The sequence below is a fragment of the Pelobates fuscus genome, chromosome 3 (assembly GCF_036172605.1).
Source record: "Pelobates fuscus isolate aPelFus1 chromosome 3, aPelFus1.pri, whole genome shotgun sequence".
Lineage (NCBI taxonomy): Eukaryota > Metazoa > Chordata > Amphibia > Anura > Pelobatidae > Pelobates > Pelobates fuscus.
This window is the reverse complement of record NC_086319.1, coordinates 257,968,754-257,983,934: the sequence shown is the minus strand read 5'-3', so window position 1 is coordinate 257,983,934 and position 15,181 is coordinate 257,968,754. Positions and strand designations below refer to the sequence as shown.

Below are 15,181 nucleotides of genomic sequence, written 5' to 3'. Positions count from 1 at the left end.
TGCTTTATCATGAGCACGTGGGCCGGTCCCCAGCGGTATGTCACCCCTCTGGCCGCCAGTGAAGTCGTCAGTGGACGAAGGGATTTCCGCCATTGCAGGGTAGTGCGGGATAGGTCTGAATAAAATGATATGTCCATGTCCTCAAATCTATAGGGATTCTTCCCTTTGATGGCACTCATGAGTGCTGCTTTGTCTTGCCCATTTTGTAGTTTGACCAAGAGGTCCCCAGTAGTGGTGCCAGTGAGCTGCGGTGGTTTGGGCAGGCGAAACATACCGTCTAGCTGTATCCCCTTTGCTTGTCTAGGTGGCAGCAAGGTTGCAAAAAGTCTGCGGAGGAGATGGGGCAACTCTGCAGGGGTCACCGTGTCAGGGATACCTCGGATTTTTATATGTTTCCATCTGCGTTTATCCTCCATGGCAGCCAGTTGGTGGGACAGTGCAGTGTGGGCTGTGGTGAGTTCCCTCACCTGTGTCTGGAGGTCTGCCACCTGGGTTGCCTGTGCTTGGGTAAGTTGCTCCACGGTGGTTAAGCGGGCGGTAAACTCCCTGACATCATCCCTCACTTGGGAGATCTCCGTCGAGAGTGACTGGCGTAGGCCTGTTAGGAGAGAAGTGAGTATCTCTGTGGTCACCGGGTGGCCTGCTGTCGGCTGTACTTGCCTTGCCGGCGCTTGAGATCCAAGAGTCTCTAGGCAGTGCAGGTGGGAAGTCGTCCGAGCTGTCTGAGTATTCCTCAGTGTCGGCCGCCATCTTGGGCCCTGTTGCGCCATGCGTTCTCCTTAATAGATCGCCTATATCGGCGGATTGCCATGGCCGATCCGGGCGTAGTTTTTTGTTTTTTTCCCCCATTGGTGTTGGGGTGCGTTGGTGCTGTTCTTGTGCTGTAGGTAGCCGGTTTTGATCCGTTTTCGCTGTGTTTTTGCTTCCGTTCGTCGGAGCGATGCAGGCATGCGACCGCTCGGGTTGCAGTGCTGGCTCCGCCCCCTCAAGATAACTTTTTAACCTGATCTTAGTCTGCTTTTTACCAAGATGATTAAAGCCAAGATGGTATGCCCTGCACCATAGATGTCTGTGTTTTAATTTAGAAAAACAAGCAACAAAGGAACAACCGCCAAGAAGGGAAAGGGTCGCCTTTACGGACCCCACAGGCGATTACAGTGAGCTATAAATCATTAGCTCCTGAAAGTGTGAGTGGGCATATTCCCCCTATCTTTTATATACCACGTATTTATATTAATGGTATACACTATGTGTGGTTATTTTGCCTTTTGTTTTTAAGGTACAGCATACCTCCATTAGGACACCTGTATAAAATATTCTAAGGTAGAGGTATTGCTATACATTCCGCACTGTATATCACAAGTTATATATAGTAGCGCTTCACCGACACCCTTCTTTACAGTAAAGAATGTCTAAGATGCAGGAAACTGTCCATGTCAGAGAACAATTTCTGCTTTTTCAAAACTGTCAATCACATGATAAATTATTTTATGATTTTTATTTTTTCCTTATTACTCTTAACAGATAAAATAGATGCCCCCTCTTCTGGCTCCGGTAAAGTTAAAAACTTCTCATCTTCAGAGTCTGAGAGTTCAAGCGAGTCCAGCACCACAGACAGCGATGAGTCCGACTTAGGTCAGATCTTTACTCCATATATATGTATATGAACATGTGCTTCTTTTAACCATCTTCTGGAATTGTATGGAAAACAGCTTGCATTATATCGTTACAGACTCTTCTCACCTATATACAGATGTAATCATAATTATTCAGTCATGTTTATTGTAAAATGTAAGACATTCAGCTGTTTGCAATGAACAAATCAAACAAAAGCAATTGAAATAACTCAACACAACGAATGCTTTAAGAAGGTTCCCTAAATTCAACTGAAAATTTAACTTCTAATGACTTCTCCAGTCTCAAAATTATTCAACCCCCTGAGTAGAATCCCTCAAAACAGGCTTTGTCTCAAGCACACCTGATGCAACTAGTCAAGGGCTTAAATAGTTGCACAAGGTGTGCTTGAATTGGAGGACTTGAAATACCTTAAATGGCTAGGGGTTTAGTGTCACATTTGATTGCATATTAGAAATCTGGGTAAGTCAAAAGAATGGTCCACAAAGTTAAGAGAAAAGATCATCTCATCGCCCTTCACAAACAAAGAACAGGAAACAAAAAGATAGTAGAGGCACTAAATGTTCCTAGAGACATCGTTGGAAGCATAGTTTGCAAGATCAAAGATGAAGGAACAGTGGTTACACTACATGGATGGGACAGAAAAAGGAAGCCATGAATGGCAGAAGCCAGATTTCTGAGAAGGCAGGTTGTGAAAAACCCTTGAAGGACTGCAAAAGACTTGCAGCAATATTTGGTGGCAAAAGGCACTGAGGTTTTAGTAAGCACAGTAACCGTATATTATACTCAGAAGGTTTCCGTGCCAGAACTCCAAGACGTACTACTGACCCAAACCACAAGAAAAGTCAGCTTCAGTACAAAATCATATAAATAAGCCACAGGCGTTTTGGGATTTCCATTCTATGGAGTGATGAAACAAAACTAGAAGTGTTTGGCCCAATGGATCAGCGGTATGTCTGAAGAAGAATTAAGCATATGCTTACAAGAACACCCTGCCTACAATTAATGGTGGTGACTTGGTGATGCTCTGGGGCTGCTTTGCATCCTCTGGCACTGGAAACCTACAGTCTGGAAGGCAATATGGATCCATTGAAGTATTAGGAAATCCTTGGAGAAAACATCATGCTATCTGTGAGGAAGCTGAAGCTTGGGTGTCATTGGACCTTCCAACAAGACAATTATCCCAAACATAACTCAAATTCCACCAAGGCTTGGTTGCAAAATAAGTCTATAGAAAATACATTACTTTTACATTTAGCTTCTTACTTTGGAGAATTATATTTTCTTTCTCATCATCCTGTATGCCGACTAAGGGTGATGTGACTAGTGATATATATACATGTTAATAAACTAGTTTTTGACTTTTAACTTTAAAATGAAACCAAAGTTTATTTTTTCATTGTATCCATCCACATTATTTAATTTTTGTATAGACAGAAAAAGAATGAAACATAAGTAATCCTAGGTAGTGTAGAGCCATACATTATTAAATAATTTTATTCTATACACTAAGATGATAAATGTGCATTATTATGCTTTGGTGCTAGGGAAACATACATGTTTGTGTGTGTGTGTGTGTGTGAGTGTGAGAGTTGTCTTAAGGCTGTAATTGATAGTGAGCTTTGTTTTTATTGTCTTTTACATTGAACTTGTCATGTCTAATGCATTGTTCAGTTTCCCTTGGCATTATTTGCATTGGTTTCAGTCTTTCCTTTCCGTGAATTTAGTTCACATTAGTAGTAATGTAACCTGCTTTTTAAGGTCTTTTGACATCATATTATGGTTTAAATATCATTTGCTATGCAGTGCCACATCCTATTTCTAAATCAAACATGAGAGAGAGATTTTGGGAATAATTTCTTATGTCTTTTTTTTCTCTCTCTCTACAGAAACTGCTCCAAAGCAGAAAAAGAAGAGTCACTCAGGGAGAGAATCTAGAAAGGTAATTGTGCAATCTTGTATTTTTGTTCAATGCTTTGAATCCCTCATTAATGCAGGGCTCAAAATTTCCATTAGCGATTGGCAAGTAAAAATGTCACCTCGACAAGTAGAAATTCACTTCTTGTGATTCTGCTGCGCATCCTACAGGGTTGCAGTGGCAAGTAACTTTTCATGTTAGTAGCATAGGACTTGGAATTTTAAGCCCTGCATTTAGGACTATAATGCGTAAACACTTATATGAACTGAAGCATTGATCTTCAGTTGTACCTGGCTAGATCCAAGTATTAAGCTTAATTTGTGTTGAGGTTTTTATTCCTCCTGTTTTTTTTTTTTTTTTTTTAGCCTTCTCACTGTGAAATCCCTTTTTTCTCATTTTAGAGTTGTTTTTCCCTGTGTCTTTTCTTTCTCTTTTTGTTCATTATAAATGCAGATTACATGATGCATTGTTGTCGCCCACATTTCTGCTAAACAAACTGTAGGATTGTTTTAAGTAGTATTGTGGTTTATTATGATGTTTCCAGAACACTTAAATGTTTTTCTATAATAAATGGTTGTATTGCAGTGTCTTATTTCTCCCGGAAACTGATTCACGATTTTACATTCCAACAGCACCATCACCAGCCTCATCCTGCTCCACAACCAGTTGTCCCTCCTCCTCCTGTTCTTAAGCCACTGTCTCCTGCTGCTCCTCCTTCTTACCCTACAGCCTCAACCCTGGAAACCACCCACCCTTCTCTCCACCACCCTCTACATTCTGGTAGTGTCTTCGAAGCAGTGACTCCCCATTATGGGCAGCAAGTTTTACACCTACCTGTTCCTGATCTTCCACCACATCTAACAGGGCAGCCGGATCACTGTTCACCCCCACATCTAAACCAACATGCCCTCATCAGTCCTCCCGGTAAGAGTTCAGTTTGTCTTTCAGGACTCCTGTGCATGCTAGAGAACATGATTAGGCAAAAGCAGGGACAAAGTGCATATATAAGTTCACTATTACTGTTTGTGTGCAGAGCGTCTGATTGTTAAAATTCTGTGGAATTTAGGAAGTGTTTTAGAATTGATGATTACCTAATTTTTTTTTATTCTTCTAACAGCTCTACACAATGCCATGCCCCAGCAGCCTTCTCGCCCTTCCAATCGTGCTGCTGCTCTCCCACCAAAACCTGCTCGGCCTCCATCTGCCTCACCACCTGCCCCTCAACCCCATCACCAACCTCCCCCTCAACCCCACCATCATCATTCTCAGCCCCCCCATGCCTTGCTTGAGGATGATGGACCTCCTTCACCTCCTAGTGGTCTCCCTCACTCTCCAATTCAGCTTGGCCCTGCACAGATGGCACACTACCTGCAACAGTTTCAGAAATCTCAGCAACCTCCTGCCCAGTCTCCTTTGCAGCCTCTCCTACCCTCTGTGAAAGTACAGTCCCAAGCACCACTGACTGCTCCTTCACAGTCAATGCGACACCTGCATTCTTTGGCTTACACTACTCCTCCTCCTTCCTCGGGTACCACAGTTCCTCAACCCCCTTCACATGTGCACCAGTTACAGTCTCCTGCTGTTGTCTCTCATCCACAACCTGTTGTGCAGGCTCCACCTGCATCACAACAGCAGCATTCAGCACTGCAAGGCTCCTTGACTGCTCCACACCAGCAGCATGCACAGCATCAGCAGGCAAAAACACAACAAGTAATCCAGCATCATCACCCATCACCACGTCAGCAAAAGCAAGAGGCTTATCCTGGAGGTAAGATTGGGAAAAGGGGTGTTTCTTGGAGAATAATATAGAGGAGGAAAAGTTATGTTATATAAGAATATCAAAAGAGGAGTGATATAGTTTACTTGTATACATAGAAAAGAGAGAATGGGCCTTTGTTACATACCTTCCCCTATCTCGTCTGTCTCCAGGTCATTTGCGAGAAGCCCCTTCCCCTCTTCTCCTTCATTCGCCTCAAGTTCCTCCTTTTCCAGGCTTGCCACTCCCTTCCTCACCGCAGGCTGGGCAGCCCAAGAAACAGGTAATTATTTTGAAAAGCCATATCCACCTTTTTTACGTGCTTTGCCTTTGTGCTGCTCCTGACATTTTCCCCTGTTTAACCTTTTCAATCAGAAGGTTTCTCCATTCAACTTTGTCTTTCCTATGCTTCATTGTCATTTCCTGCATTTGGTAATCTACATATTGATGTATAGTCTAGTAATTACTTCTGCTTCTCAGGATATAAAAGGAGCATCAGTTCTCCAGCCTCAGCCATTTGTGGTGAAGGAGGAAAAACGTCAATCACCATCACTTCGTCCTGAAAGCTTCTCACCAGGAATGATAAGAGCTGAGCCTCAGAAACTCCAGGAGGCCCTAAAGGGTGCCAGCCACAGCCAACCACGTCAGTCTTACGTCATGTCTTTCCCTTGTATAGATTTTTCCTGTTCTGAACCTGTATGTATGATGCAGTTCCTGCTTACCTATAATGCTCCTATCCTCATAATCAATCCACAGTTTGTTTTCTTTTAAACTTTTTTATTTTTTTAATTTACAAAGCCTTGCTGGTCTCTTAGTCTCTTACATTTTTCTTTTCAAAACCAGGGCCAGATTTAAAATCTATGGATGGAGGCCGACCTGTAAAACCACCTGAGCAGATCATCCCACCACCGGGCGTCTCAGAAAAGGAAAAGCAAAAGCAAGAACCTAAGACGCCTGTTGCACCTAAAAAGGTTAGTATTTTATAAACATTGCATTCAGATGTAAAGATTTAAGTGTGATCTAACCTCCTCTTACAGCCAGCTCACATTCATATGCATATGTCATGATGCTCTCTAGCCAATTATGAATATAGTCTTAATTTACCTGGACATCCTTCCCATCAGGAGAATTGTCAAAACATTTGCATCTCACCCTATACACATTCCTAGTTCAAGTTCTGCCTCCTAACATTTTCTGACTCCTATACTCTTTCATATACATTTGCATGGAGATATTGGCCTTCCCCTATACTGATTTATAATTATTGAAACCACCTAGCATAATAAAGCATTTCTGCTTTGTAGTGTCCAAGGCTTGAAAATAGTTTGAAAGCATGGAAACAAAGTTCCATCGACTTCCTTCCATTGCTTTTTCAATATTTTGTAATGGACTAGATATTCAATATGCAGATTGCACTTTCAGTCCTCTGACTTTGTATATAATTGTCGTCTCCTTCAGGACCTAAAGAACATAGCACGTTGGGCCACTGTGACACAGAAACCAACAGTCACTCCACCTGCACCGTGCAAATCGTCCAGCGATAGCTTTGAATTATTCAGGCGTGCAGCACGTGAAAAGGAAGAACGTGAGAGGGCTCTAAAGCTCCAGGCTGAGCAAGCCGAGAGGATGCGCAGAGAGCAAGAGAGGATGAGGTAATATAAAAATATTTGTGTGAAACTGTACTTGTTTAAACAAAGTGTAAATGCCCATGCTTAATGGCCATGTGTATTTTCCATTTAAAGGATGATTGACGAAGGAGGTTTAGTGAAAATACAGTGTCGGGGAATACATATTTTTCAGTATGACTCCTTTTGAAAATGCCAGGGAGCTCCCAATGCACATCAGATGAGGCTAAATATAATACACAGTTAGGAGTGAGCAATTCATTTGTTACATTCTCTCCATTTCTACTATTCTTGGCACATGGTTAACAACCTGTAAAGTAACTTTATTATGTTTTCATGTAGCCTATGTCAGTCATAGGGGGGGTGGGGAGGGGGGGGGGGTGTGGCTCAGGCTGCATAGACAGAAACAAAAGTAATTTAACTCTTAAATGGCAGAAAATTCAGCAGCGAGACTTCAGAAACATAGAATGTGACGGCAGATAAGAACCATTCGGCCCATCTAGTCTGCCCAATTTTCTAAATAGTCTCATGAGTCCCTGACCTTATATTATAGCTAGGATAGCCTTATGCCTATCCCACATTCATTCAGAGGTATGATCTGTACACCAAAACTGCTTCATTAAGCTAAAGATGTTTTGGTGACTAGAATGTACAATTGAAACCAGGAAAAATAAGCTATATGTTTGGTTCCTAATACTGACCATAACAGTCACCATACAGGATGATTGAGAATGTTTTTGTTAAAGGATCACTATAGGGTCAGGAACACAAACCTGTATTCCTGGCCCTATAGGGTTAAAACCACCATCTAGCCCCCCTGGTCCCCTCATGCCTCCCTAAAAATAGTAAATTCTTACTTGTATTCAAGCGGCTGCATGCTTTGTCCCTGTTTCCTTTAGACCTGTCCACTGCCTGCTGACATCAGCATAAGTGGTAGCTTAATCCAATCACAATGCTTCCCCATAGGATTGGCTGAGACTGACAAAGAGGCAGATCAGGGGCAGAGACAGCAGCATTCAAACACAGCCCTGGCCAATCAGCATCTCCTTATAGAGGTGAATTGAATCAATTAATCTCTATGAGGAAAGTTCAGTGTCTGCATACAGAGGGTGGCGACACTGATTGTTTGGATGCATTTTAGGCAGCCATGACCCAGGAAGGATCTCTAACAGACATATGAGGAGTGGCCAGTGAAGTTATTACTAGGCTGTAATGTAAACACTGCATTTTCTCTGAAAAGACAGTGTTTACAGCAAAAAGTCTGAAGGTAATGATTCTACTCACCAGAACAAATTCAATAAGCTGTAGTTGTTCTGGTGACTATAGCGTCCCTTTAATAAGCGTATGCACCCGCAATGGTAATAGGCTGTTGTAACCTGCATCATATAATATAACCTACCAAGTTAGCAAAGGCAATCAAAATACACACTAGGCATTATAATCATTTCATCTCATTGAAGCAATGTGCCTTTATTCTACATTAAACTTTTTTGAACAGTTTAACACTGAATAAGAATTCCCAGGAACCTGCATCCTAGTTTAGGCAGAGATTACCATCTGCAGTACAGAGGGACCAGGCTAGACACGAATGCAGCATTACATTTTTAGAAAACCGTTAAACGTTGAATGTTGGAAACGCACAAGGAGGAACGAGGCACTATAATCACTTCAATGTGATGAAGTGGTTATAGTGCCTAGAGTGACCCCTTTAAAAGTTCAGTGTCTGCATGCAGAGGGTGGAGACACTGAATGTTTGGATGCATTTTAGGCAGCCATGACCCAGGAAGGATCTCTAACAGCCATCTGAGGAGTGTCCAGTGAAGTTATCACTAGGCTGTAATGTAAACACTGCATTTTCTCTGAAAAGACCGTGTTTACAGCAAAAAGCCTGAAGGTAATGATTCTACTCACCAGAACAAATTCAATAAGCTGCAGTTGTTCTGGTGAATATAGTGCCCCTTTAACCTCTTTACCCTGTACTTTGAAGTTAATTGTAGATCTCTTTAATGGAATTTGACATTGTATGAAGTATATTGTACTTGATGACTATTTCAGAGAACATGACATGACATTAGTTCAGCATACAAATAGTACTAATATTCATGAAAATGCCTATAGTGTTTCTATTGGCAATTTAATAGAATTAATTAATTGTTTCCTTTCATGTGCTGTGAGGGAAAGTATTGTTACATAATGGGTGGCAATATTTTTTGTGAGCAAAAAATCCTTGGTGTAAGAGAGAGAAATCTTATAGATCTCCAGTCTCTAAACTTTCATGGGTTAGATCATTAGCCTGGGAAATAAATATAGACCATTAGTTGAGTGATTGCACCCTGTATGCTCTCTTAGGAATCGAGAGGAGGATGATGCTCAGGAGCAAGCACGGAAAGCGCATGAGGAAGCACGCAGACGGCAAGAACAGCAGCAGCAACCGCATGTGCAGAGTACCCTTCCTTCTGCTCCACCACCTGCACAGAGTTCCCAGCCAATCATGGATCAGCGAGAGATGGCCAGGAAGCGAGAACAAGAGAGGAGGCGGAGACAGGCAGTAAGTGTCTGTTTGGTTATTCTTTTGGAGGGGAGGGGTCTTTAGAAGAAATCTATTTAAAGTGACACTCCAGAACCCTTAAAGCACTTTAGCTTGCTAAAAATCTCCGTGAAGAGTGTTTCCTCCATTTTGCATTTTACAAAAAGTGCAGATTTCAATAGAAATTGACACATTTAGAAATTAACCTGGTTGCAACCAGTCCTGTTACTTCCTGGTTTGGTTAGCTCAGTGACGCTAAACTCAAGAGGCAGCAGATGCTCAGAGCATCTGCCTCATAAAGACTTCTCATTGAGCATGCATGATAGGACGGCCACAGAAAGTCTGGATGGGGTTAGAAGAGGAGGCTTTGCAAAGACAGTAGACAAAAAATCTGCAGGTTTTCAAGCTATTTTAGCCAACCACGTGTCATGTGTCAGCTAGCCTAAATAAATAAATTTTAAAAAATGCAGAATTAAATATGTGCATGTTTTGATTTGGAGTGTATCTACTAAACATTGATATGTATTTAATTTGCATTTGGAAAGTGGAGTGTCGCTATAAGTTTTTTATCAGGAGCCTTTTCCTTCAGACTGGTGCCAATAATCATGCCCTATTTCTTTCTACAGATGACTCCTTCTATAGACATGAATTTTCAGAGTGACCTGATGGAGATATTTGAACAGAACCTTTTCTCTTAAGACTTTTTTCTCCTCACCACCACCTCCTCCACCACTTTACTCCTTAAAATCCCTTCCCACAATTTCCAGTTTTTTTTTTGGTTTTTTTTTTTTTATGTCAGAAAAGGGGCAGGAGGATCCCTCCCAACAAGAGACACTGAATATGCTCCCCTCCTGTATTTTTATCCCCAGCCCCTGTATATTGAGGCAATGTATCTCCAAAAGTGATACCAGAAGAACAGCAGTATCTACCCCCCTATTTCTTGGATTATCGTGCAGTAAATCCTCCACCCTTCACCTCTGTCAATGCTGAACTATGTTGAAGAGCAGAAACTCTCCAGGAGGGCGATCTGAATCTCTTCCCTCAACCCCCTTTCTGTGAGACGTGGAGTGGAACACTTTGCAATGAATGAGGTTCACACAGAGGAGAGTGCGGGTTTTGGGTGGAGAGAAATGTGTGCTTGATTTTGTTTGAAGAAGAAAAGGGGGCTGCAGAATATTGATCTTTGTGTGTGTACGCGCGTACGTGCAAATGAGTCACTAATATAAGGAGATTAGTGAGTTTCAGAGATTACTGGCGTACATATTCAGATTGCTCTGCAACTATTACATACATCTTTGTGCCCTTACATATTTTTTAAATTCTCTCTAACCTTTCTGAGTTCACTTGCTGCTACACCCACAAGCATAAATGTACTTATTTATTTAGTGCACATAGAATACGCAGAGCAATGTTCAATGACATCAAGATTAGTATTAGTCCATAGAATTCAGATTGCTGTGTGGAACATCTGTCACACAGCTCTGCATTTAACAATGTAATCCGGACGTACAATTACTAAAATGCGTTACCAGTCCCAAGCAGCGTATACGAAATGCATTTCTAGGTGCTGAGCACTGATTTTTATACAGACTGCTTTTAATATGTCCCTGTATTTTATAAATTCAGACCCCAGATTGCCACGTGCCTGCCAGGGACAGCATTCTCTCCTGTGGTTCTATTCTGTAACCTTCCATCTTCCATCATTACGCTGCACAAAATCTGCTTTTACTTTATTTTTATGTTGCTTTCTTGGTATTTTTTTTTTCTATGCTCTGCATCAGTATGTCATTTATGCTTATTCGGAGTTGGGTACGCAATTCATAGCCATCTTAAAATGCACATTGGTCTGTGTAAAAACAATGCTGCGTGCCTGGATGCCATTTTGTATCTTTGCTCTGCTAAATACATCTGTTGCTTTTTTTTATTTTTTTAAATAGTATTTCTATGTGCCTGCATCATGTTTCCTTTGTTTATATATACCAAGAGTATCTCGCACACGTGTCCTCCATGTGTTGTTGTTTTTTTTTTTGTGTATATGTATATTTATACACATACACGTTCTCATGTACATGTATATATCCAGTTTATGATGTGTTATTTTTCTCATATACATCTAAAAAGTTCTTTAAACTCAGGTATTAAAAAAAATCCCCAATCTGCGAAGCTCAAGAGTTGCTCTGTATACTTAACGCAAGTTCTCATGCATGCTAGCCTGACACATGCATACAGGCATTGCTCACATGGCATGATCTTAAGACAAGATGGTTTATAGCCTCACAGGTTGTCGCACATGGGATTTAATAAACATATATACCATTAAAACATTTGATATAGACAATTGCTCTGCATATTTTACCCATGCTGCTCTGCAGAGTTTTTCCAATCAGTTTGTGTGGCTACAACTACAGCACCACCAATGCATCATTTAGTTAATCTACAGGGGAACTGCATACATTGTACAGGTTCTACTCTGATCATATTTTAAGATTCACAAATAAAACGTTTTCTACAATTTCACATTGTTTAAGAACCCTGCCGGCATGCAGCAATATTGGCAGCCCTTAAGCTGCTTACTCTTGTTTGTAGAGCAGAGACCTATCCTATCTCTTAAATTTCCTATTCACCCGCACACTAATCTTCATACTCTTCCCAGTACTCTGTATTGAAAAACTGTACTGCGTTTTACACAAAGTTCAGTGCTCCGCGTCTGCAGGTTAATATAGTGCAATTTTCTGCACACACAATACAATACTCTGCAGGCTCCCAAAGCCTTCACTCTTAAGGGCTGCAGTCTTCTATAACTGCAGTACCCACTTATAAATGTAGTGCAGATCTCGTGCGTGCGTGTGTGTATGTGTATGGGGTCTCTAATTGTTGATTATGAGGGCAAAACCCAATTTGATACAAACCTAACCTTTCCTTCCTAACCCCTCCTTTCCTGCCTCTGTAATTTTACCCTTCCTTTTGTTTAATTTCTCTTTTTTTGTTCTTTGTTTCTTTTTTTTTATTTTATATATAAATATATATATAATTTGAACTGTTTAAAAAAAAAAAAAAAAAAAAACACAAGAAACTCAAAACAAATCCTTTATGTGCCATATGCTCTGTCTCCCTTCCTTTATCGACCCACCTCCTTTTTTTTAGATAGTGTACTGTCCCATTTCCTCATGTTTTCCTGAGTAACAGGCACAGAAGTCTGTGTTGTAACTGATTTCATGCAATAAAGTCTTTTTTTATTATATTTTCATTTTCCTTTTGATGTATTTAAAGAATATCTATTTTAAGTTGTTTTTCTACCTTTTCCCCTGCATCCCATTCCCTTCACCAAATCCTTCCCTTTTAATACCTTTGGAAGAAGGGGTGTGGTGTTGTCCTCTGCAGAAAGAGGGGAGAGTTTACCCCACAGTATATGTTTAGGTCATGTGAGGTGGTGGTAGGGAAGGGTGTTACTGGTGCAGTATTTGTAAGGTGAGATGGTTAAGTGATGCTCTGCAGGACTGTCTAAATTTTCAGGGCTGGCATTGATATGTTCATGTGAAACGTAGCAGGAACTTTATGCTGCATTTATTACAGGTGGTTAAAGGATATGTAATATTTGACCAATGCTCTGTACTGTATAAAGCAAATCATTTGAAGTCAGGTTACTATCAACTATAAAGTGTTACTGGCACAGAAGGAACTTGCAATTGAATACGCTAGTCAGGTTTGCTTAGCCAGATTTTTCAACTTCAGCCTTCTAACTAGATTTGGACTGCAATCTCCAAATTCCAGCCAGTGCAGCCTGACAATTATGGGATGTGTAGCAATAGCTAATGATTGAACGTCCATAGCATAAATGGATGTGCTGCAAGTCTCTGGCATGTTAGTGGTTAACGAGGTTGTGTTTTACAAGGTGAAACTACAAATGCAGTGTTAGATTAGTTTTGAAATCCCCACACCTTTTCCTTTTCTTTTCCAGAGGTTATTATTGCAGCCTTTAATGCTGGTTTCGGTGACATCAAAAATCACAATGTGGCCCATTACAGCACAAATCATGATGAAAACTAGCAAGATTTAATATATCTATTTTTATTTTGTTACTGTGTGTGTTTAATAGCTAAATAATTACCCAAGAATTGCTGATGTAAATATTTAAGTCAAACACTTCACAGAGAAAAAAATAATTGCTCCTCAGTATCCCATATAAAGGAAAGCATTTTGATTATGCTCACAAAATGTTCAGAGAGTTTGTTTAAAATAAATACTGTAAAGATGGATGCACTGTTTTTGGTTTGTTTTTAAAGGGAAAACATACCATGTGTTTTCTAGCCCTAATACAGCCAATGGATGCTTGGAGATTTATGTATTTTTTTTTCTCCCTTCCTTAAAAAGGGTTGAGAATAACTCTTAACTCTAAAGGTCTGGTACATCATGTGATGGTATTAAGACAATTCACCAGCTTCTGAAATATTACACCATTATCTCTAAATCCCCGATCCAGGCAAAGTTCAGGATCAAACTCTTCAATCTGAAAATTAAACTTGGATACTCCAAAATTGATCTTCATATCATGATCTCATCTGCTTCTCTCTGGTAGTGAAAAATTATTTTGGATCATTTGATTTATGGAGTTTTCAGCATTATCCTTTTGTATGTTAGAGGAAGAGGTGAACTATGTCGGTATATCTGTGCATTTTCTGTTCACATATATATATTTTTGGGGTTTTTTTTCTGTCTCATTGCTGGCAGTGTACACATCTCCATGCTTGCTTTGTCAACCTCTTTTGCCATGATATTTACCAGTCTTAAGGCTAGCTGTGCATCAAATTAAATATAATTTAAACTTATTTAGGGTACTGGAGGTAGTCATCAGAGAGTTGATTTTCTTTTGTTACCTATGGACACAGTATTATGGTTGTAAAAATATAGCAAATCATGTCTTTTTGTTAGAGCTGAAAATGAATTTGCATAGCAAACATGTCCCTGGTTTTCTTAATAGTGATGGGAGGCAGGGGGGAATCTGCAGTACAACATATGTTGGATAAAACCTCATTTAAGTTCAAGTGCTAAAATTAGCTCAGTATTGTAAATGCAATTACCAAATATTATGTGAGACATTATTAAAAAGGATACTGTATTTCATATAGTGTACTATAGACATTTGTCAACATCAAAGGCTCGGGCTCACAGCACAGTTTTAAATAAATTCTTGTTATAAAGTGTTTTCATTTCTACACACAAACTGTCTCATCTATGTCTGTGAGAATAAGTTTGGAAGATGCACCGTGATAACTCTGCGTGATATTTTGGATAAGCTCTGCAGCTGGTTAAGTCAATTTTCTGTAAAGCACAAGGAAAACATAGGAATGATTATATAAAATTCAATATAATTTAACGTGCAGTCAAAGGCTTGTGAGGTGGGTGCAACTTTGTGCTGGGCTCCCTCAAATAAGGATATGGTGAATTAAATACCTTCTTAGAACACTCACAGCCATCAGACCATAATCACATGTAAGAGGACTGAAGAGAAAAATGGGACTATGGTTGCTTCCTCTAACATGGGTGGGTAATTCTGTACAGCCAAGTAGGATGCATTACATGAATTTTTCATTTATTCATTGTTTGCCAATGCAAATAGACAGATCTCTAGCTAACATAAACATGATTACTTAAAAGTCACACAGTCAATACCACCAGAAGGATCAGCCCATTCTAATAAAAGAGTGTAGACTTTGCTGGTG

General features: G+C 40.3%; 1 protein-coding gene across 3 annotated transcripts in view; it reads left to right on the top strand.

Moving 5' to 3' along the window:
* BRD4 (bromodomain containing 4) overlaps positions 1–14,664 on the top strand; it is a 51,955-nt gene extending 37,291 nt beyond the window's left edge. For all 3 annotated transcript variants that reach the window (XM_063448390.1, XM_063448388.1, XM_063448389.1), the window contains 10 exons: positions 1,525–1,635; positions 3,525–3,577; positions 4,186–4,477; positions 4,671–5,321; positions 5,483–5,592; positions 5,790–5,952; positions 6,153–6,280; positions 6,768–6,961; positions 9,284–9,482; positions 10,088–14,664. In XM_063448390.1, coding sequence (XP_063304460.1) covers positions 1,525–1,635; positions 3,525–3,577; positions 4,186–4,477; positions 4,671–5,321; positions 5,483–5,592; positions 5,790–5,952; positions 6,153–6,280; positions 6,768–6,961; positions 9,284–9,482; positions 10,088–10,159 — 1,973 coding nt within the window. In that variant the 3' untranslated portion in view covers positions 10,160–14,664. The remainder of the gene's footprint in view (positions 1–1,524; positions 1,636–3,524; positions 3,578–4,185; positions 4,478–4,670; positions 5,322–5,482; positions 5,593–5,789; positions 5,953–6,152; positions 6,281–6,767; positions 6,962–9,283; positions 9,483–10,087) is intronic.
* The last annotated feature ends 517 nt before the right edge of the window (positions 14,665–15,181 follow it).